Raw genomic sequence first — 24,846 nt, 5'->3', positions numbered from 1 at the left:
TATTAACAAAAAGGCACAATATGGAAGACAAGAAATTAGATAAGGCGCATGGGAAAGGTTTAAATGGGTAGACGTGCTAGGGGTAGGATTGCAGGTGGGAACAAAGCATAGGCACATACTTAGCTTCTTCTACAACCTCCACCTCGGCCTGCGCTGTGATTGGTGCATTGGAGTGACCACCTGTTTGGTCATCGGCATTCAGCTGCCCATTGGTTGAACTCATCACCTGTGGCAGAAAAATAAATAAGAAGTAAAATAAAATGCAAACCTGCACAAAGCGCACACATTCTTTGTGACCTTATGACAGGACTTAGAACAGATGATACACCAGTCATGGTAAAGGACAGAATCATGCCAATTCAAATACACTGCGCTATTCTGGTGAACGGAAAAAGCTGGTAATCAATCCGAATCAAAGATCCAAAGATCAGACTAGAGATCCCTAGACTATTTTTGAAAAATGTTCAGTTTCATACCCTTTTTTAATGTGTTTGTGCATACTAAGTTCATAGTTTTATTAAAAATTTTGTTTCGTTTTAGCAGTGCAGCTCTATGTATTCGCTCTATACATAGAAGATGCATAACACTACTAAGCAGAACCCGTCATCCAGCTGTACTGACGGCAGCTCCTGTGTGTCTGACACAATCTTACCCGAATACCGATCAAATCGAAGTTGATCAAATAGATTTTCCATCTATTAATGACTGCTGGCTAGTAAATGTTCTTCTAGCATCTCTAAGAGTGCAGTCACATGCGGCAGATTTTGTTGCAGAAATTCCTGCAACAAAAATCTGTTCCATTGAACTGAATGTGGTTATTTCTGCAACAGGGGAATGCAGTTCTGCAAGTTTCTTTCAGATGAATGGAACAGATTTTAAGGCGCAAAAACTTCTGCAACAAAATCTGGTGCATGTGACTGCACCAAGGCTACATGCACACATTGCGTAATTTGAAGATTAAAATCTGCAAAAAAAAAACTCAAGTATACGCGCCTAATGCCGCAGCTAAAAGCGCACCTAAATGTGCGTTTTTTTATGTTTTTTTAGGTGCGATATTGCATTTTGATGCAGAAATGGGTACTGTTTTATGCTGCGTTTTTTTTTGTTTGTTTTTTTTAACTAGTCCGATACAATTTGCAAGCGGAAACGCAGGACAAATTGACATGCTACCAATTTTAAAATACACACCACAGGTCAATTTACGTGCAAAAAAAACCTACACAGTGTAGATGATATTTCTTGACATCTCACTTACTTTGCTGGTACTGTATTACGCTACTGCATGGAAATACGTGCGGCAAATCCGCACGTAATACACAACGTGTGCATTCTGCCTAAAGCTACATCAGACAAAGCAGATTTCAACCTTCGCATTACAAATTAATACTAGGCATGCTGTGGATTTCAAAGTCTGCAGCAGGTCCTAAAATCGGTGCCGAATTATTCCGCTACGTGCAAATTGGGTTTTGATAAAACCATTCACTAGCATGTCTGAATGTGGCCGTAATTAATATTGGTCATGCTCTCTCATGCACAGTGAAACATAGAAAATAACTCCCATCTGAAACCACGCTGAAAGGGACAAATTATATTAAAGACACAATGTTTGCAAAATGAACAAGTTAAAATTTCAAGGCGGCACATACAAGACAAAATGTATCTAAAAGTTCAGAAAAATCTGTTCTACGAAAACAACTGCATTCATAACATCATTTGTTCATTAAACAGTTTTTACCAATCATCCTTCACATGCCTAAAAATAATTAGCCCAACATGCTCTAATACCTGCACAGATCCCCCATGCCGGTCTGATGCCAGGTGAGGTGCCAGGTAAGCGGGGTGAGCCTGTCGGCTGGCCTGTAACTCCCAGGCTCCTCGGCGGTCTGGAGCACCCGTCTGCGCAGAGGCGTTAGGAAGCATGCGATTGCGAGATGTGGAGGAGAGGGGTATTTGGGGAGAAGGAGATCAGCCAGCCCAAAGCAATGGAAACAGATCACTGTGTTAGTGAAGGTGAGTAGAAAGCCAAGCTATGGTCGTGTGCTGCAAGCAGAGCAAAAAACTCAGCCCTCTCTGTACAGATAAATGCAAGGGGCCTCAAGTATAAAAGCTAGGCGTTGCTCATAGCAACCAAACACTTTTCATGGAATCTAGTTGCTATGTCCATACTAGTTTTTACACGAGCTTCAACATATGCAATTTGCAATTTTGCTTGCAAGAGAGGGCTGGCTATGTAGTCCAAGCAAAATATAAATGTAAAATAAAAACAAAACAATAGCGAGGTGTGTTTAAAAAGAACTCCAAGGCATCAGTCCAAAAGAAATATAAGTTTAAAATTAGTAAAAAAAAAACAAACTAGTTTAATCCCTAATAACTGATAATAATAACTGATAATACAATGAAATTTGTTTAAATAACTTGTCAAAGATAGAACGCTTCACAAAGATATGCCATTTTTTATTTGATATAATAGTAATTACAAGGTTCCATATACAGTTATTTTAGGAAGCATGAACACATTTAAAGAGATTCTCCATCTTATGAATATGGCATTGAGAAGGAGAAAAAAAAGTGCAGTTTGAATACTGCCAAATCTTGGTTTTACACAGGACGATTATCGGGCAAACGCTCGTTCATCTGCTGGTCGTATCGGTTTAAAAAAGTAAGATTATCGTTGTCAGCAGCCCATCTCCCTGTGTAAACAGACGCGCTGCCGACATGATGATAATGTATGGGGACAAGCGATCGGAGTAACGACCGCTCGTCCCCATCCATAGCACCGTGTGACAGGAGCAAACGAGCGCCGATCAACGATATCTCGTTGATTGGCGCACGCTGCACAGGCCGAATGTCGGCCGGTGTAAAAGGTCCCTTAGTGTTAAAAGGGTTGCAGGACATGTCATAACAATGATCAGTGGGGGTCCAACATCTACACGGATAATGAGATTGAAGGGACTGAGGTCCCTTTGGCTTATTCCCAGCACAGCAGGAATAATGGGGCTGGGTTATAGATTGCTTAGGCTGTAAACTATAGACTTGAGGGGGTTATCCATTTATTTGTTTTATTTATAGAATAGGAAATAATTTTATAATAAGATATAGAGATATATATATATATATATATATTTTTTTTAATTCTGCCAGCATAGTTTTTTTTTTATATATAAACACCAGAGTCTGTCTAAACCAAAAAAAGTCCTATAACCCACAGATTAGCGCAAAGCAATGCATCCATAGGATAACTGAATGGACTGAACATGTCATCAGCCATGTGACCCACCACACACACACACACACACACACACACACACGTGACAACTGGAATTCAGGTAATACTGTCCAGTTATAGAATAGATGAATAGTAAGGGGCTATCCTGGTTTAAAAAAAAAACAGACGAGTATGGTATGGCAGCTTAGGCAAAGTTCACACTACCTTTAATATACGTTTACCTATTCTTCATCAGTGGACGAGAGGATCGAAAGATTAAACGGAAAGCAACGGCTCCGTTAGAATTGCCGTTGATTTCAATGGTAATTCTTTTGCTTGTTGCTTTCAGTTTGTCTGTTCGCTAGGTTTGTTTTCTTTTTGACTGAAGCAAGAGTGCAGTCTGCCGAACTTTTGTTTCCGTGGGAACAAAAATAATACGGAAACCTAGCGAACGGAGACAAACTGAAAGCAACTGAAACAAAATAATTACCATTGAAATCAATAGTAATGCTGACGGAACCGTTGCTTTCCGTTTAATCTTTCGATCCGCTCTTCCTCTGACCTAAGAGGAGGTAAACATATAACGCTAGCGTGAATGAAGCCTTCTCCTTAAGTTAATGGATAAGCTGCAATACCAGACAATGTTTGAAATTCTGAAGCAGTTTTGGGAGAGAAAAACAAACAAAACCCCTTTTTTTTTTCTAGTGTTGGACAACCCCCTGTAAGGTTTATTTTACCTAAAGCAACATCATATTGTGTTTGTCAGACTGTGTAGGAGCAGTTCCTCCATTGTACTCACTGTCTCCTCAGTGTTTAATACCTTTAACTGTAATAAAATATAGTAGATTATTTTTCTTCATTCTAGTCCAAGTCATGTTTCAAGGCTCTTCTACAGGTCAGATAATGAGTTACAGAGAAGCTGCCTCCAATAGGTGGCACTAGAGAGATGAGTCTCCTTCTCTTGGAAGAGAACTAACTTGCACACGAGTTATATACATGCAAAGCAAAGTGGCTGTTCATTATATTACCATTAGCTCTATTCACTTTGCCCACGGATGTGTTCTGTGTGTTGCCCCAATACATGTATGTCATGTAATCCTGTTGACGTCATGTAACCCGGTTGCTAATTGAATGTCTGGAGTCATAGGATGTGTAAAGTCACATTAGTGACGCCATGTTTAGTCATATTCAGTTAGCCCATGGATGCAATACACAGATCTGTGGGCTGTACTATTCCCCTGAGAAGAGACAGTGGTTTACTGCACTGGTATAATGAATTTCAGTTCATAACAGCCAGACCAAAGACTCCTCCAAAAGGGAAGAAAGACCCATCTGTAGACAGAACAGTTTCAAGGTACTTGCCGCTCGTCAGTACTGAGCAGGCAAGTGGCTGAATGAAACGCCTTAGACGCAGCTCAGGGGGGGGTACTAGTTCTCATTGAGGTACTGGTTCTCACTGAAGAGACTCAGTGGATGAATGGAGACTTATTTAAAGGCAATGCTCCATGAGAAAAAGTATGCAAGTTGGCTCCGTCTCATCATCTAGGACATGAGCCCAGAAGCTGCCTTCTGAAATGGTAAGAAAATTTGCGGAGATGATAGAAATTAGTTAATGGGAATTGGATAAAGGGATGGGATAAATAAGAACATGAAAACACGTAGCGCATCAAGAATAAGCCAATCCTAGTATTGCTGAAAACCAAACAACACACTTTATCCATTAGAAGTACTATTAAAGAGAACCTTTCACCTTCCCATACATGTGCAGCATGTAATGTGCAGGGCTGCACAAACCCTGGGTCACTTTACATTTTTTTCTACCCTCCTCCGTTATTTAGATATCGGTGCCGTTATATTTGGCGCCCGATATTTAAATAACTCCCTGAATGGTCAATGGGGCGTTTAATGGCAAGGGGGCGTGTAACATGGCTGTGACACTGTCCAATCAGCTACGTACAGTATCACAGCAAGAGCTGGAGAGAGGAGCGTGTGCGCGTGCACGCTCTCTTCAGCTCTCGGAAGACAAGGACAAGACTGATCTCTCGCAAGAGATCAGTCTTGTACTTGTCTGTCGAACTGGCAAAGGGGTGTGTAATGGCAAGGGGGCGTATCACTGCTGCGGACAGTGCAAGAGCTGGAGAGAGGAGCACGCATGCGAGCGCACACACGCTCTTCAGCTCTCGGCAGACAAGGACAAGACTGATCTCTTGACTGAGATCATAGTCTTGTACTTCTCTGCCGAACTGGCAAGGGGGGCGTGTCTCTGCTATGGACAGTGAAAGAGCTGAAGAGGAGAGAGAGCGCATAGCGGCACCGATATCTACATTTTTTTGTTCTACCCTCCTCCGTTATTTAAAGTGCCCCAGTGTTTGTGCAGCCCTACCCATTACGTGCTGCACATGTATGGTTAGGTGAAAGGTTCTCTTTAAACACATTGATTTGTGAATCAAGGTTGCCCAAGGATGATCTAGATTTTTAAAAGTGAAATTAAACCTAGAAATGAATGAACAAAAAGATGGCGCAAACAAAAAAATATTTATCATGGGCGGTGGAGCTCAGCTTGCCTGGTTCCCCATTGCTTAGTTTTCATATTTAGTCTACTTTAAGTACTTTAAAAGATATTTTCTAAAAATTTGCCCCCCAAAAAAACAAATTTTTGTATTTATTTATTTTTGCTTTACATTTCTCTCAACTTTGGATTTATTTAACAAATAAAAACATTGCACCTAAGTTGCAACCAGTTGTCGCAGTGAATTGAATTGTGCGACTCCTATAGATGATTTTGTCGCATTACTCTCACTTATTAAACTTTAGTGTTTAAGTTGTATGGTAAAGTACTCATGCATATCTAGACTTAAAATTTATAATGTTGGATTCACACCACATTTTGGATCCTTTTGAAGAATGCTTTTTTTTTTGGGGTGGGGGGCAAATTTACTGTTAAAACATGAGGCAACAGGACAGAAATGGACACAGGCTTTTTTTTCTGTCCTGCTGAGATACAGAATCCAGACTTATCCTGTTTTTGGTACAATAAAAGTGAATGGAATCTGTTGTCAGAATTCTTCAGTGTTCCAGCGGTCTCACTGTTATAATGGCAATGATCTCTTATAAGAACACCGTTTTTCAGACAATTGTTTTTTGAATAGAGAACCTGTTTAAAGAGTACCGTATTTTTCGGACTATAAGAGCCATCCAGGTTTTAGACAACAAAAAAAATAGGAAAAAAAAAAAAAAGTCATATTTTACTACTTTTACAAAGCAAAAACTGATCATTACCCTCTTTTACAGGGCAATGGTCAGAAACAACGCTCATTTGCCCAAAAACTGGCCCTTTACGCGCCATTCACACTTCAATTTTTGTTAAATTTAAATTCTTTTAATTAGATACCAGACAAAATAGGGAACAAAAAAAAAAGTCATATTTTACTACTTTTACAAAGCAAAAACTAGGTTAAAAAAAATTTGCTCTGTTCCACCACATTCTGAGAGCTTTTTTTGGTAAATACAATTTATTTTTATCACTCCTTTTTTTTTACATTGTGCTTGGGGAAACATGGGTAAATTTTTTTTTTTTTAAATTTTTTTTTTTTTTTTACACTCCTGAAAATATATCTAACTTATTATTTTTTTTACACATTTTATTTGTCCCCCTAGGGGACTTGAACCAGCGATCATTAAATCGCTGGTACAATACACTAATACATGGATTAGCTCGCTGAGCTAAGTTGTTTCCGTAACTCAGTAGTGAATGGAAGTTACAGAAGCAGCGTAGCATGCTACGCCGTTTCCTGAACTACTATTCAGTTCTATGGGAGTTACGGAAACAGCGTAGCTCAGCGAGTTACACCGTTTCCGTAACTCGACAGTGTACGCTGTTTTCTGAGCTACCGAATTCCAGAAACAGTGTAGCTCAGCGAGAACTCTGCTGTTTCCGTAACTCCAGACCACTTAACCAGGAAGTGGCCGGGAGACAGCGGAGCGAGTAAGCTAAAACGGGGTTTAGGGGGCCCTGTTCTAGATAGGTGCGGGTCCCAGAGGTGGTGCCCACATCTACCTGACATTTATGGGAAGAGCCCTATAAATGCTGCGGTCGCTACTGACCGCGGCATTTAACTAAACTGCCAGGAACAGCGCCATAGCTGTTCCTGGCCGTTAGAGCAGTATGTCAGCTGTAAAATACAGCGGACACCTGCAGTGTATGAGCCCGCTCCAAACATCATCCCCTCCCCATGATGTGCCAGCACATAATGGGTCGGGACGGGGTTAAGTAAGAAGCGGTCAGGGGGCCCGGCGCTGCCAGGTCCCTTGACTGCCGACTGTAAGACGCAGGGACTTTTTAGCAAGACTTATTTTTATTTATTATTTCTGTCTCACATATGTAACGGCAGCAGCAGCACTGCACAAGGTTCTCATAGTCCCTCGCTCATGCTAGCACTTACCACAAACATTAAAAACGCTCTATTCCACATCGATGACGTGTCATAACCAACACAGGACTGTGGCAGAAAATTAATAGCTGCATCAGTGACGTGCTGTCTATACGGATACAAAAACACTGCAACCTAATAAACAAAGACCGGCAGGGGGCTACAGAACCACCGATGCAATAGCGGCAAAGGATTTGAAAAGGAAAATATATGTGACTACTGCTTCTACTGAGGTTTTTAAAACTTTTATAGAAACCCTCCCTTACTTCTCGATAGATGGTGCTTATGCAACATTTTAATCATTTGGTCACTAGGTGGCACTATTGTATTATTTTAAAAAAATATATATAAAAAATTGTCCACCACATTGCTGAAAAATACCTACGCAACACTGCCCATTCAAAAAAAATAAACAAAAATACAAAAACGAAAGACAAAACGAGTTCCTTTTTAGAGTCCGTAACTGAAAGATTGGAAAGGTTCTCCATCCATGTGTTCGTTTTTAAGCTCTGCACTAAAGACATTGGAACTCAGATTTACCAAACAATTAGGGTCCATTTACACCTTCCAATTTTGGCCATAACAACGAGTGCCGATCAATGAGACTGCTCGTTGATTGGTGCTGGTTTTCTTCTTCCACAAGGAGATCGCATCAGTAACGTAGGGGGACGAGCGATCGTTTCTACAAATCGCTCGTCTCCGTACATTTCCATCATGTCGACAGCACGTCTCCCTGTTTAAACACGGAGATGTGCTGCCGACAACTATAATATTTTCTGCTGCAAAAACCATATGATCAGTCGAAGAACGAGCATTGCTCGTTCATTGGCTGATCGTTACCCGGTTTTACAGGGCAATGGTCAGAAACAACGCTCATTTGCCCAAAAACTGGCCCGTGTAAAAGGGCCCTTTACGCGCCATTCACACTTTAATTTTTGTTCAATTTAAATTTTCTTTTAATTAGATACCAGACAAAAAAAAAAAAACGGAAACCTGAAAAGCTCATAAGTAGTAAACCGGATACAATGCAAATTGGATCTGTCTCATTCATTGTAGTAACTAAAGCCAGAGTGGATTGAGATACTGTAGGGGAAACTAGTATAGTATGGATTAAAGACAGCAAAATAAAGAATAGCTGCTAGAATTAAAAAGGTTGTCCAGTTTCAGCAAATTAATGTTATTTTTTTGTATAATTAAAAGTTATATAAAATTTTCCAATATATTTTCTGTATTCATCACGTTTTTCAAGATCTCTGCTTGTTATTCAGTAGGAACATTCATTGTTTACTTCCAACGAATGAAATTCTGTCCATGGTCAGGTGATGGACACAGGTACTGGCATAGTTAGGCTGGGTTCCTACGCAGCGCAAACGTGGCGGAATTTCCGCAACTGAATTTTGTGCGGAGATTCTGCAGCATTTACAGTAGCATATCCACGCTACGGAAAAAAACCGCAGCGTAAACGTTAATAAAATTGACCTGCGGTGCAGAATTTAAATTCCACAGCATGTCAATTTATACTGCGTTTTTGTTGATTTTATGTTGCGGCATTTAATTCAATGGGGATGCAAAACCCAATATAAAGCCCAGTGTTGTGACTTTTGTGGCGTATTTGCAGCGATTACATTGCAAATATCGCAACTACGGAAAAAGATTTTAAAAAAATCATACTTACCCAGAAAGCCCTCCTTCCAGCAGACCGGCCTCCTGGGATGACATTGCATCCTATTTGACCGCTTCAGCCAATCACATGGGCTGCAGCGTCACCCAGGGAAGCCGGACCAGACTGCGATGGAGGGACAAGTAGTCATTTCAACTACCTACGTAAGTATAAGAGGTTTTCGGACAGAATGTACTGCAGGTTCGAGGTCGGATACGTTGCGTGGCTTTTACGCAGCGTATCCATCCAGTGGGAATACCGCCTTACACTTATAGTATGTGTATCAGAGGTGTGTCTAACAATCCCAGCACCTGTGTGTCCATCACATGACCATGAACAGAATTATATGCACTGCTAGTAAACAATGAATGTTCCTAGTGAATGACAAAAGGCAGAGTTCTTGAGAACTGTGATGAATATAGAAATTTTATTGGAATTTTTTTTAACTTCTTATACAAAAAAATAACGTTAATTTGCTGAAACCGGACAACCCTTTTAATGGTGATCTTTTGATAAAACGTGACATAGAACCTATGGAAAAACTGAGTACGATTTAGAAGTATTCATTTTTAATCAATTTTTTTTTTTTTACAGCTCTCAATGAACCGAATGGACATCATAAACCATTGGACTGATGATATTGGAGTTTAGGAAATATAGGAAGAACCCCCCCCCCCCCCTCAAAAAACCACCAAACAAAAAGGGCAAAATGATTCTAAGTATTCAATACAAAGAATACATTTAAGGAAAAACAAGTTATTGCCGAACAAATGCAATTTGCCCATTATGAAACTACAATATTAAAAGGGTTAATGAAGAGCAAGGCAGCAGAAACATGGTCCTAGCTGCAATCTAATATATACAAAAAGTTAGCACTTAAGCTAAAAGTAAAAGGGCTCACCTGGTTTCTTAGGGGTTGGTTCTGTGACGGCCGCTCTCGATGGGCATGGCTGTCCCTTGTTATCGCAGAGGTTCCAGAATCTACATGAACGGACCCCACTGGAGTAGGCTGGAAAGGGTAAAACGGATCATTACCTTTCCTTAAACAGAAAACATGGTGGTAGAATACCACTACTATTTAAAGAAATAAAATAAAATTAAGCGAGTAACTCGAACTATGCAGGATTAAATTTACTTAATTGCATTTAATGTTTTGTTTTTTTCCCCAGACAGAATAAGGCCCCCGAAAAATTGCTAATTTTTTCAAACTGAAAAATCGGTTCTATTTATCTGAATAGGAAAGTTTCTGCAGCAGGCGCAAAATCTGCAGCGTGCAGGGGACAGGGGAAAAAAACGGAAAAAAATAAAAACATGTCTCATGATCTATCAGATGCAGTATTGTCCCCAAGAGAATCTCCATAATACAGCGATGTACAAAGGCATGAATCCATACATATTCGTGTAGTAAAATTAGATTTGATGGGGATTTATTGCAGGGTTGGGATTTCGATCTACTATAGTGAACTACTTCAATACCATTAGTGACTTCTGCTAAGCTATGTTACTAAACCAGTCTATAAATCCTTCTCCTTTCTCATTCCAGGCAGTCAGGGGCTAGGACATCACCCCCATGCCTTACACTGCAGCTATGCTTGTTGATATTTGCTGCTATATAAAACACAAGCCCACTGTTTCAACCCTACCCAACGACTCCCACAAGCCCAGCAGAAAGCCAGTATGAAGTGTTCCTTTCTACCACACGTAAGAGCGATCTAAAACTACAGGTAACGACACTGAATGGCCACTTTGTTAGAGACAACCATCTTGGAGGGTTGGACCTTCTTTGGCCTTCAGAACCGCTGCAATTCCTCATGGCATAGATTGCACTAGGTGTTGAAATGGTTTTGCAGGAACATTGGCCCATGCAGACCGGATAGATTCTGGAATTTGCCGCTAAAGTGTCCTTCTGCCATAGGGTAAACAGTTGCCATTAAGGGATGAACTTGGTCAGTTATAATTCGAAAATAATCCCTACTGTTCAAACGTCCATTCACAGATCGCAGAGAGCCCAGGGTGTGCCAAAAAAAATCCCCCCACACCTTTAAGTCTCCTCTACTAGATTTATAAATGGGTTATGCCAGAATCAAAAATTATCACCTATTCACAGGATAGTTGATCATTTTCTGATCGCTGGGGGCCCCACCAACTGCAAGAATGGGGGTCCCGAACCCCCAGTCCCTCCTCACTGCTCGACCGTAATGAGAGGTACATTGATTGGAGCGGAGGACGAACCCGGGTGCTGCCGCTCCGTTCAAAAAGTCTATGGGAGTGACTGAAACCGACAAATACAACTGGGATATTTCGGTCACTCAGACCGTGAAAGTAGCGGCGGGGGCATGCTCAAGCTCCACTCCATTCAAGTTGCTCCTCACTGTGGGGTGTGGAGTGATGATCCGAGAGTTCAGGAACCCCATTCTCGCGATTGGTGGGGGTCCCAGCGACCAGAAAAAGATCACCTACCCTATGGATAGGTGATAAAGGGGTATTCCCAGAATAAAAAATAAACTGTTGACACCTGACAGGAAAGGTTCATAGATTCATGTTGCTTACTCCAAATTCTGACCCTACTATCAGCATGGCGCAACAGTAATCTGGATTCATCGGAGCAGGAAACGTTTACCACTACTCAAGTGATTTAATTTTTGTGCGCTTTTGCCCACTGGAGTCTTGCTTTTCTGTTTCGCTTAAACACCAATGACACTTAAACTAGCCCTCTGATGTGAACGCCCATCTGTGCTAAGGAACGACGAGCGGTTTGTTCTTACATTAGTTGGTGCTCCAGCATTGTATTGAACTGCAATTTGCTTGACTGCACTGCCTGTTTGTCAGAACGATTCTTGACATCCTCCCCTGATCCCTTTACGCTGGATATTTGTCCTCGATCACACCATTCTTTATATACTCTCGACACTGTTGCACGAGAAAACCCCAGAAGGATGTCAGTTTTTCAAATACTGGCCCTGGCTAGTCTAAGGCTGGATTCACACGAGCACATTACGTCCGTAATGGACGGAACGCATTTCGGCTGCAAGTCCCGGACCGAACACACTGCGGGGAGCCGGGCTCCTAACATCATAGTTATGTACGACGCTAGGAGTCCCTGCCTCGCTGCAGGACATGTGTCCCGTACTGTAATCATGTTTTCAGTACGGGACAGCTGTTCCACGGAGAGGCAGGGACTCCTAGCATCGTACATAACTACGACGCTAGGAGCCCGGCTCTCTGCACTGTGTTCGGTCCGGGACTTGCAGCCGGAATACGTTCCGTCCATTACGGACGTAACATGCTCGTGTGAATCCAGCCTAACACCGATTACCGTTCCTCGTTCAAAGTCACTCATATCGCTAAAAACGAATCCACGTCAAACAATGTTGAAAGAAGGAGGTGTCTCTAATAAAAGTGGCCATTCAGTGTACATTCTTAATAAGAAAAAGATCAGGTGATTGCAACACATACACCGTGTCAAACAAGTCAATAAGTGGAAATAAAGTTTTTTCTTTACGGTTTTAGAATATTCTAAATTTTCTCTCTGTAGTAAAAACAGTATATAGGCATACCCCCTGGTAAACATGGCATCAGAGAAGGTTTTTTGAAAACGTTCTAAACTTTTTAGGTTAGTGAAATCATGAAGAGAACAGCAACTTACAATTGGCCTGCCAACCCAGTCGTAAACATAGTCAAACGTGTATCCTTTCCGTTCAAACAGTTCAGAGAATAGTGTCCGCAAATAATCATAATCTGGCTTCTCAAAGAAATCCAACCTTCTTACATATCTTAAGTAAGTTGCCATCTCCTCTGAAGAAAAAAAACAAACAAAAAACAGCAATTAAAGTGTGTCTCCAGAGTTAAAATTAAGACTTCAAGGGGGCCTGTCATGACATTTTCAACTACAAACCGGTAATACCGCTATATAGGGAAGGATTATAGTTTAAAACTAAATGTACGCTCAATCCAGTAAAAAACAAAGTGGTGTCAGGCAATTTTCCTGTGCTCACTGGTAAGGTCCTACACAGAAAGATAAGCAACCTTCATATAAAAGAGACTTTGTATTTTTATTTTCACCAAATGGAACAAAACATGGCTATCAGCGTCAACTTCTCCATTAACTTCTAAAAGGACACGGCTATATAGGTTTTCAGGGCACCCCCATTTTTTTAGCGTCACATTTTTTCCATCGACAGCCACATGGGTGCTTATTTTTTATCTCACTATTTTGGGGTACATAGACTATTGTATAGATATTTATTTTTAATATGGTTTGACTACTTTTGAACAAAAGAAAAAAACACATACATACTTTTTGATCAATGATATAATACACGGAAATACTTCTGTATTGCAATGTATTACTGTCTGAGCAACGCTGACACGCATCCTAGGCGTGCTAAGACGGCAGACCTGGGGGCCATTGTTAGGCCCCATCTGCCATAGCAACCCATCAACACCTTGCAATGGTGTTGCATCAGCTGACAGAATGAGCCCCATCTCCGTCTGTCTAACCACTTAAATGCCACAGTCAGAATTGATTGCAGTATTTTAAAAGGTTAAACAGATGGGATCAGAGTTATCTCCGATCTTAGCCGTTTGAGCGAGATGCCGGCTGTATAATACAGCTGGCACCTGCAAGTGATGGCGCGGGCACACCTCCTGTGCCTGCGTCATCACTATGATGTACAACCACATTTTCGCATGTTTCCCCCTGACTGTCCAGGAAAAAAACATTGGGGCAGATTACTATTGTACTAAATTCTGACCTCATTTGTGCAAATTAATAAAGACAAATGTGTTATTTCAAAATGATCTAGAATAAATCCGTCCATGTGCATAAAATTTTTGCAGAATACCCTTGTATTTAGAATTGCAGTCGACTAAGGTTTAATACAGCTGAAATTTTTTTATTAACACCTTCACGACCGCCCACTGTCTTTTGACGTCAGGCGGTGCAGGTGCTTAATCTACAGAGACGTCTTTTGGCGTCGCTGCAGATCAGGCTGATGAGCGCTCGTGTGAGCGCTCATCCTCTAAGCAGGAGCTGTTACTAACAGCTCCTGATCTTAGAGCAGCCTCCTGAACACAGCTGGAGTCGGCAAACATTCGGACCCCAGCTGTGTAACCCTTTGATTACCGCGGTCCGTGACCGCGGCATGATCAAAGGGAATTCCTCTCTTTGATCGCATCACCGGGATTTCAGTGATGCGATCAAACACTGGGGAATCCCTCTGCAGTCAGCCCTGGGGACCTACAAAGGACCCCAGGGCTGTCTGTTCCGTGTGCCTGCTGTTCGGGCACACTATCAGCAGCCTGTGTCATAGTGACACAGTGTAATGCATTAGCGTACAGGAGTATGCTAATACATTACAAGTAAAAAATAAAGTTACAAATAAAGTTATCCCTTGATGGGATTAAAAAAAAAAAAAAGGTAACAAAACAAATAAATAAATAAAAAAAGTCCCAAAAAGAGTCTTTATTTTGCATTAAATACATTTTATTGCCCCTACACTAAATAAAAACAAAAAACCTACGCATATTAGGTATCTACACGACCGTTATAACCTGAAGAATTAATCTAATGGGTTATTTAGCGTGAAACGTGAACGGGATAAAAAATAAACAAAAAAAACTATTCCGAGAATCGCTTTTTCCTATATTCACGCCGTAAAAAAAATTTTTTTTTACCCCCAAACTGTGGGAAAAATAAAATACTATTTCTCTCGCATAAAACAAGGCCTCATACAGCCACGTCAATGAAAAAATAAAAAAGTTATGGCTGCTGAAACGCAGAGAGGCAAAAACAGAAAAATTTAGCTGGTCATTAAGGTTTTTTCAGGTCCGGTAATTAAGGGGTTAATATGAGGTATGGCAAAAATTTTGTTTTGCAATAAGCAGAGCCCATAACACCCCATAAAAATCGATCAAAAAAAAAATTATTGGAATGCAGCCGTACGTTAAGTTCTAATGGTGACAAATATAAAGTAAAAAAATGTGATAAGCTGCACAGTCCAAAGTCACTATAAGATATGGAAATTCTATTGGTTTCAACCAACATTTTTTACTTTTTAAAACCAACTTTGAGCCAGAAATATGCCCCGACCTGCTGTCAAGTCCTTTGCTAGCTCTTCTTAGTCTGCCTGCTGAGTTTGCAAATTTTTGGGGACGGAGTACACATTGTAGAATCAAAATATTCTCACCCGGGAAATTCTCACAGAGGACTTCTACGGGAGTGTTACGTTTTGTGTCTCCAATCTTCTGGTAGCGCTCCTTAAGCGTATCCGCCTGCAAGTTTTAAATAGCAATGCATAAAACAAAGTGGATGAAAACAAGCTGTATTATACATGTTCAGTTGTATATACTAATTTAAGATTAAAACTTCAGATGTATAAGCAACTTAGCACACATTAGGCTAAATTTAGTTCTAATTGAGACACCATGAATAAACCAGTAAAAAGCATGGCGAGCTGTAGAACCATGTGCCCTCTTCAGCAAATATATGAGTGCCTTTAACTGCTCCCAATAAAAACAAAATTGTATCGCTCAAGACATGTTTTAGAATAAATGACATTTTTAAATAAGATTAAATGAGCTGCAACAGTAGTTTAACTGGTTGCCGACACAGGACGAGTATGCTCGTCCTGAGCGGCGAGCACTTCGCGCATTAGGACGAGCATACTCGTCCTGTGTGACAGCCGTCCCTGCGCGCGTCTGTGCGCGCGATCGAGAGCGGGGCAACGGCTGTAATACACAGCCACGGCCCCGCTCTGACAGCGGAGAGGAGAGAAACATCTTCTCTCCGCTGTTAACCCTTTGAACGCCGCGTTCAAGGAGAGGGGACTGCACATTGATCGCGTCACAGAAAATAACTGTGACGCGATCAAAGCCCACAACTCGTATGGCCAGACAGCCCAGGGTCCAGTGAAGGACCCCAGGGCTGTCTGAACATATTTCCTGTTAGGGCATACTGAGGTATGCCCTAACAACTGCCTGTGTACAATCAGTAACATGCTAATGTACTGGCATATAGATCTATGCCAGTACATTAGTTACAAAATCAAAATGATAAATCCCTTTATGGGATTAAAAAAAAAAAAGTTAAATGAATGTAAAAAAAAAATTATGGTAAATAAATAAATAAAAAGTAAATAAAATACACAGAAACACAAATTTTTTATAATAAACTTTTTAAAATATAAGTCCCAAAACATGAAATAGACATATTTGGTATCGCCACGACCGTAACAACCTGTGCAACAAATGTATAACATTATTTATTATGATCGGTGTATGGTGTAAAAAAAATAAAAAAATTTAAAACTGCTGCGCAACTGCTTTTTTTCTGCATTTTAATCGAATTAAAAATTATAGAAATTAAACGAGAATGTATTTGTACCAAAAAATGGTACGTACATAAAGTACAACTCGTCCCGCAAAAAACAAAGTCTCATACAACTACGTCGTACAAAAAATAAAAGCGTTATGAGCGTCGGGATGCAAAGAGGGAAATTTAAAAAAAATTGCTCTGTCCTCAAGGCTAAAATTGGCCGTGTCCTTAAGGGGTTAAAATAAACTGGCGTTTACAGCAGAAACAAAAAAATAAGAACAAACATCAAACATGGGGACAGCTTCTCTGACCTACAAGCCAGATGGACTGCAGTGCCCATTTATTTTAGGCTGTTACGCTGCAGCATTTCTAAGAACAGAGGGAACAATTCCGGCTGCCTTTGACTACATGAATAGAAACTGGAGTGTTGCCATAAGCTGACATTTAGGCATGTAGAACCTGCCACTTTCAGAACGTTATGCTCTAGCACCTGTCGAGTAAAAACACGAGAGAAAAGCAAAAGTTGTTTCTAGATTATGAAGCCATCATAGATAAAACCAAACAATCATAGACCATATTCTACAATGTAGTATAGGAAATATTGCGCTAATTTTGTGGACTTAAAATATAAGGCTACAGAATTCAACCTATAAATGAAATACCCCAAAAGGATATGTCAGAGGAGCACTATTAAAAGGGAACCCGTCACTAAGTTCATGCCTCCATATCTTAGGAACAACACTCCCTTTCAGTGTATATGGACACATCTGCCCAGAGTCAAGCACATATGCAATGGGTCTCGTCCTGTCTTAAGGCATAATTTATCATAATGTGGTGACAGAGCCTCTTTAAAAGTGCCCCATCTCCTACATAAGGAGATCGGCGCTGTAATGTAGGTGACAGCAGTGCTTTTTATTTAGAAAAACTATATTTTTACCACGTTAGGAGCGATTTTTAGCTTTATGCTAATGAGTTTCTTAATGCCCAAGTGGGCGTGTTTTTACTTTAGACCAAGAGGGCGTTGTACAGAGTGTATGACGCTGACCAATCAGCGTCATACACTCCTCTCCATTCATTTACACTGCACTAGCGATCGTTATATCATTATGTGCAGCTACATACACGAACATTACTGTAGTGTCCTGATAATGAATATACATCGCTTCCAGCCTGGACGTGATGTGTATTCAGAATCCTGACACGTCTGTAGCGTCTCTGAGATTTCCAACAAGGCAAACGTAATCTCGCGAGATTACGATGTAACCGGTCATTTCAAATGAGATTACGTTTGCCTTGCTGGCATCTCACAGAAAAGATTCAGACTTTTCAGGATTCTGAATAAACATCACGCCCAGGCTGGTAGCTCATTTCTTTTGTGAAGGATATACTTTATACTTGACCTAATTTCAGCCCTTCTTGAAAGCAGAAAAAGAAAGAAAAAGCTACAAATGTGCCTTACCTTTAAGCCTTGCCATGGAAGGCTCCCTCGTAAGAAATACATAAACATATGTCCCAAAGCCTCCAGGTCATCTCTTCGACTTTGCTCTTAACAGGTAAAAGAAATTAAAATTAATAAAAATATAAATAAATAAAAAGTATATATATATATATATATATATATATATATATATATATATATATATATATATATACACACACACATATACATACATACATACACACACACACTACTTTTTTTTTCTTAATATAGTCTTCAATAACAGATTTTTTTCAAGTGTTGCAAGAGATTAGGTTATTTATGTAACAGTACTGGTTTTGCAAAATACAGCCGCTCTCCTAGACTATATTCATAAACTATTCAACAATATTTTATAGCATCTATACGATCCTCTTGTTTTAGTACACAAGATCGATAACCATCAAGCTTAGCCATAAATTAGGGTAGAAAAGCAAATTAAGCATTTCCTTCCTACCAACATGTAGCAAAGTGTAAAGTAATATCAGCAACAGATGCCAGCAGTATTCAGAATAACACTTGTCAGTGCTTTAAAAGCCCATGTAAAAATAATCTGTAATGTTTCCGCTTTTAAATACATTCATCCATGAATATATGGCCAACATATATTCATGCAATAGAAATTTTATAGATTAATATACACAGCTCAAAAAAGTTAAGGCTACACTTAAGCATCACAATATAACCCCAAGTAAACTTCAGGGATATCCATCTGTCCAGTTAGGAACAGTAAGCGATTGGGAATCATCTTCACCTGCTTTAGTGCAAATGAAACATCATCCAGCATGACCAGATGGAGGTGGGTCAGTCATGTCTGGGGATGCATATCCTTGGAAGGTCACACAATCCTCCATGTGATAGCAAACAGTACCCTGACTGCAGTTAGATACCAAAACGAAGCACTCAGAGCCATTGTCAGACATAACGCTGGTGCAGGGAGCCCTGGGTTTCACCTGGTGCAGGACAATGCCCAGCCTCACGTGGGGCAAATGTGTAGGCAAATCATGGATGACTAAGGCATTGATGCCATTGACGGGCCCTTACATTCCCCTAACCTGAATCAAATTTAGAACTTCTGGGACTTTATGAATCAGACACCACAGACTGTTCAGGAGCTCACGGATGCCCTGATCCGGGTCTGGTAGGTGGTCCCCAAGGGCACCATCCGCCGTTCCATCAGGAGCATGTTCAGAGGTTATTGGTGCCTACAGGCATGTGGGGGCCATACACACTACTGAGTCCCATTATGAGCCTGGATGAAATTTATACAAATTGGATCCGCCTGTGATTTAAATTTTTTACTTTGATTTTCGGGGTGATTTGGAATTCAGCCCTCAATTGGTTGATTATTTAGGTTTCCAATTACATCATTTTCTTCTTAACAAATTACACAATTTAGACCGGTAAAGATTTTCAACTTGAATCTTTCGTTCATCAAGATCCAATGTGCGATTGACCTTAATTTTCTTTGAGCAGTGTTATAAATGCAAATGTTTCCATTAAAGCAAAGAGATAGTGGAGGTGAGAATAAAGCAGAGCATTGTAATAGCATTGATATAATAACACTTTACACTGTAGTTGCCATAGAAATCATGCCATTATGCAATCTTCCTCTACAGAGTCTGTCAAACAGCTAGCAACAGAGAATAATAAGAGGTTTAACAATGCAATCTCTATAGCAGACAGCCAATCAGAACCTCATACTGTAATCAATGGCAAACACATACTTATTTAACAGCTGTCAGTGGACTTCAAACACTGCAGAGAAGAGACAAGAAACCATCACAGACAAGTGACCAACAACTCAGAACCTAAAACTATTGGGCTGAGGTTAACACAATCCTTTTTACTGCCACGTCATGATCACAAGGGACTAGGAAGCTTAGATAAAGGTTGTTATTTGGCAGGGTTCTCACAGCAGAGAACTCCTTTAGCATTTTCTAGGGCATAAAGGAGGGAGAGAATGGTAACCAGTAGTTTCCTTTCCATGGCTTGTGAGTGTCACAAGTAATTTTAACTCTGAGACAGTACATTATTAAGAAAACGATTTGTCACCATGTTTCCTCTTAATGTCACAGACCGGCATAGAATGAAACCTGGAAAACCACTCACACAAAGCTATCCATGATTTATAAAGGGGTATTCGCTTCTTATAAAGCGATGGCATAATCGCTAGGATATTTGATTACTTTATGATTGGTGGGGGTCCAACCTCTGGAACCCCCACTGATACTGAAAATTAAGGGACCGCAGCGCTAAATAAGTGCTGCATCCCCTTCACTGTTTTTCCTTGTCCATTGGGCCCCGGCCACACACACACACTGCAGCACAGACCCGTGGTGAATGGGGCCAGCTGCAGTTCCCTACACAGCCAGGAGGCCATTAGCACCACCGTGCAGGGAAAACTTAGTAGCCCAGTGCTTAATCAGCTCTGCAGCCCCTTCGTTCTCTCAATTAGTGTGGCTCCCAAGAGTTGGACCGCCCACGATCATGTGATGGCATATCCTAGCATTGTCCCATAACTTTTTAAGTGGGGAATAACCGTTCCACTGGTAGAGGTTTCTGGACATTTCGCACCTGGTAGCCAGGACAATTTTTACTCTTCACATTTAGGGAAAAAAATGAATTATAAAATAAAAAAAAATTCATACTAAGCCTCCATACCCATAGACATCTAGCACATCATTACAATGCCACTAAATACTTTATGTACACACACATGCGCACCTTCATGCAATTTTGTGTGCAAATGTTATATTTTGCACAAAAATTCATGTTTATAGATAAAATCTGACCCAAAGCAGAAAATTAGACATGTCAAGATGTGTTGATATATGCCACTTATGTCGCACATGAAAATATTTGAACAAAATCAACAGAATGTGGTTTTAAAAGATGGAAATTTAAAAAACAAAAGTAAATATAAAAACGACACGGATTACACACCTTGAGTGTCCACACCATATATATTTCCTGAAACCAGACAAACCGACGCTTGCAGTTGTTTTAACAAGCCTTTTACAGCCATGAACACCTTCATGTAACTTTGTGACAAATAGGAAGGAAAAAAAAGATAAAAAAGTGCATTAACCCCGTGGCAACATTTGCCGTAGATGTGCGCAGTCACAATATGGCATGGGTTTAGAAACTGAGCCTGCACAAGACCCGGTGGGTGCTGGCTGTTTGATAAAGCTGACACCCACCTGCAACAGCCTGGATCAGAGAGATTACTCTGATTCCAGACGTTAAAGCCCTCAGATGCAGCGGTCAATAGCGACCACAGCATTTAAGCGGTTAGAAAGGGGCTCCCTCTGACCTCAAATCTGCCTCCCCGTGACAACCCACATGGCAACCGGAGGTCTAGTGAAACTTTATGCAGCGGTCGCTGCTTACGTTGGCCCCATAGACATTGGTCAGGACCCCCGTTCCCGAGATCGATGGGGGTTCCAGTGGCAGGGCCCCCAGAGGTCAGACATTTAGCACCTCTTCCTGTGTATAGGTAATAAATGTTCTTCGTGGGGAAAACCCTTTTAAGCCTTGCCACAGGCAAGGCTTAATAGTAGAGCACAAAAAAAGCAATAAACTGCAATACATAAACATTGCAGTGTATTGCATAAGCGATCTAACGATAGCATGGTAAAGACCCCTAGAGTAATTTAAAGAAAAAAATAATTTATTTGATAAAAAAAAAAAAATATGGAAAAAGGGTTGTTTTTTGTTTGTACATAGAAAGATGTACACAAAAATCACAATTGGTATCGCTGCGTCAGAAAAGTCCAAACTTAAAATTATAACATTATTTAACCAATAGGGTGAATGCTGAGGGAAAAACAAACAAAATCACAATGCCTGAAAAAAATGTATATATATATATATATATATATATATATATATATAAAAAATAAATTAAAAAAAAAAACAGGTTAGCAAAAAGTCATACGTACCCCAAATTGTCACTGATCATAACGACAGTTCGCTCAAAAAAAAACAAAAAAAAACCAATCCCTCACACATCTCCATCCACGAAAAAAAAAAAAGTTATGGGTCTCAAAATCTGGCGACAAAATGTTTTTGTTTTTTTTATTATAATAGAGGATTATAGGTGTAAACTATTTTCCATCCCCCTATATGAACTCTAAACCCTAATCTAATTGAAAAATTTATCTCATGCGTTTTTGTTGTGGAACTAGTTGGAAGTAGCGGTTTATGGCCAGAGTCAGCGGGTGAAACTTTCTGACCGATGGAAATCTGTTCCAACGGTCAGAAATGTATCAAGTAATAATTATTATCACTATGACTGTAGCGTAACGGGTATCGCTGTACAAGCAATTAGGGGATTTTACACTAAAAAGTTAGTTTACAGACAGAATAGGAACAGTGTAAAACGTACACACAAACACTATTGAAGTTTGCGTGTGTGGTGCAACTTACTTGATGTCGCGATACGGACGCAGGTAAACGTCCAAATAGCGTAGTCAATAATCGGCCTAATAAGGCACACAGTGCTTCGATGAGAAACTAGCCATTTTCTCACTCCTTTCATGAAAGAAAGCCCCCAATATGTGGCAGCAATTCTTCTCCATGACTGATAAGGGGGAGGGGGACGACGACAACTAACAAAAAAATTAATGTTCTTCTTGCCACTGGTGTCATCTACAGCTGTACACTGATGTGCTGACAGCATGCAGGAAAATGAGGAGTATCGGTGATACTCTTCCTCTCCCCAACTGCTGTCAGATTTAACACTGCCCCCCCCCCCCCCCCCCTCTCTTTGCTACTTTACATAGGCTGAAGTGGGAGCTGCAAATCTATACAGTTGCAACTTCAGCCTGTTCTAACTCAGGCTGGATTGTAGTTTAAAACAAGACCAAGATCACAGTTCTAGACTGAGCTAGGTCCATTAGTAGAAAGGACGTATCAGATACATCCTTAGCCATCTGCCCTGCACTTGGGTGATCATCACATGCCTAGTGAAGATTTTTATCCACTGGAAGTAAACAATAAAAGGTTCCTGTTGAATGACTGCAAGCAGAAATCTTTAAAAACCGTGAGGAATTGATAAAAGGTATACCAGAAAAAATAGTATAAGTTTTCCTTATACAATAAATAACGTTTATTTATTGAAGCTATAAAACCCCTTTAAGTGAGACGTATGACACTAGGCAGCTGGAGGGGAGGAAAGAGAAATTGGGGACAACTGCAGCCAAATCTTACTCGCTACAAGTTAAAATCCGCTACCAAAATTATGTGCTATACAGGGAAAAAAAATATATGTCTATTTTCTCAGTGAAACAGTTCTCCCAAAATAGCCCACATGCCAAACATTTAGTCTAATCATAAAGTTAGAAAAATAAAATAAAGTCATGCCAAAAGGAAGCTTTCAGCTCAATATTGGAACAGAAAATGCCTGTAACAGAACACTTGTCGAGCTAATGTCCAGTTATGAATAATGAATGAGGGTGGTGGATGTCCTTGTGTGCAGGGACCATTATCAAATCCAGCTATTGATCTTCTATATAGCTTTCTACCAAAGCAGTGCAGCAATATTCAGCTTATGTTCTACTGCCTTGCACCAATTTAAAACAACAAAGCAACAGGGAGAACTGGCTTTACCCAACTTAAAAGCATAAAAACTTTATAGAACTGTTCAGTGATGTTTTACAGGACTTAGAGGCTCTGTCACCAGATTATAAGTGCCCTATCTCCTACATAATCTGATCGGCGCTGTAATGTAGATAACAGCAGTGGTTTTTATTTTGAAAAACGATTATTATTGAGCAAGTTATGAACAATTTTAGATTTATGCTAATTAGTTTCTTAATAGACAACTGGGCGTGTTTTTACTTTTTACCAACTGGGTGTTGTACAGAGGAATGTATGACACTGACCAATCAGTGACCAATCAGCGTCATACACTTCTCATTGTTCCAGTGTGACTGTGCAGTGAAAGAAGCTGGGCTGGAACAATGAGAAGAGTATGACGCCGATTGGTCAGCGAGGAGGGGGTCGTAGCTTATCGCAAGGGTTGGGGTCGGTGCCGAGGGGGGGGGGGGGGGGGGGGGGGGGGGGAGTGCTTTTCGCGAAGGGGGGCTACAGCGAAGAGTGGCAGTGGTTTGCAGGGAGGAGGGGCAGGGGTGCTGTGAAACACAAAATGGCACTATAAATCCTATATAAAAAGGAAATAGGTGGGGGGGGGGTGGCCTCAACCACACTTACCATGCCTGCTTGAGACTATTGCTCTCCCGATGCTGCTAGAACTAGATCACCTAGCAACGTCGGGAGCACGCACTAGCAGAGCGGCTTGATTGACATAGAGCCGCTCACGCACCCTTTTAGAAAAGATAAATCAGCACTAGCTGCGTTACCTAGTAGGAAAAAAGTTAGGGAAGGAATGTTTAAAAAATTTTTTACAACACTAGATTTAGAATTTTATTTAGGTTTAGGGTGCATTTATAAAAAAATTATATATATATATATATATATATGAGACTCAATTTGGGAATGACCCTTTAACACAGTTTCTGTGATGCAGTAACACAACTCACCTATCAAATCATATGATGATCAGAAACGACTAACAGAAATTGTGACCATAGGACATATAATCTTAGGAACCACAGTAAAAACATAACTAGAAATTGTTTATATCAGTAGCTTTGCAACACAACAAAGCAAGAGTTCAGTTAAGAAGGACACAATCTCTGGTTTCCCATCATATCAATGTAAAACCATTCTGACTTTCAAGCCAGCAGTTGATGT

General features: G+C 40.4%; 1 protein-coding gene across 4 annotated transcripts in view; it reads right to left on the bottom strand.

Moving 5' to 3' along the window:
• CSNK1G1 (casein kinase 1 gamma 1) overlaps window positions 1-24,846 on the bottom strand; it is a 111,751-nt gene that overhangs the window by 23,708 nt on the left and 63,197 nt on the right. For 3 of the 4 annotated variants that reach the window (XM_075857833.1, XM_075857836.1, XM_075857834.1), the window contains exons 7-12: window positions 18,070-18,155; window positions 15,484-15,568; window positions 12,942-13,090; window positions 10,197-10,304; window positions 1,786-1,896; window positions 120-226 (exon numbers count right to left, since the gene is read on the bottom strand). In XM_075857833.1, coding sequence (XP_075713948.1) covers window positions 120-226; window positions 1,786-1,896; window positions 10,197-10,304; window positions 12,942-13,090; window positions 15,484-15,568; window positions 18,070-18,155 — 646 coding nt within the window. The remainder of the gene's footprint in view (window positions 1-119; window positions 227-1,785; window positions 1,897-10,196; window positions 10,305-12,941; window positions 13,091-15,483; window positions 15,569-18,069; window positions 18,156-24,846) is intronic. The other variant, XM_075857837.1, reaches the window with a different exon arrangement.

Source organism: Rhinoderma darwinii, chromosome 3 (assembly GCF_050947455.1).
Source record: "Rhinoderma darwinii isolate aRhiDar2 chromosome 3, aRhiDar2.hap1, whole genome shotgun sequence".
NCBI classification, from domain to species: domain Eukaryota; kingdom Metazoa; phylum Chordata; class Amphibia; order Anura; family Rhinodermatidae; genus Rhinoderma; species Rhinoderma darwinii.
This window is presented reverse-complemented; position numbering and strand designations above follow the sequence as displayed.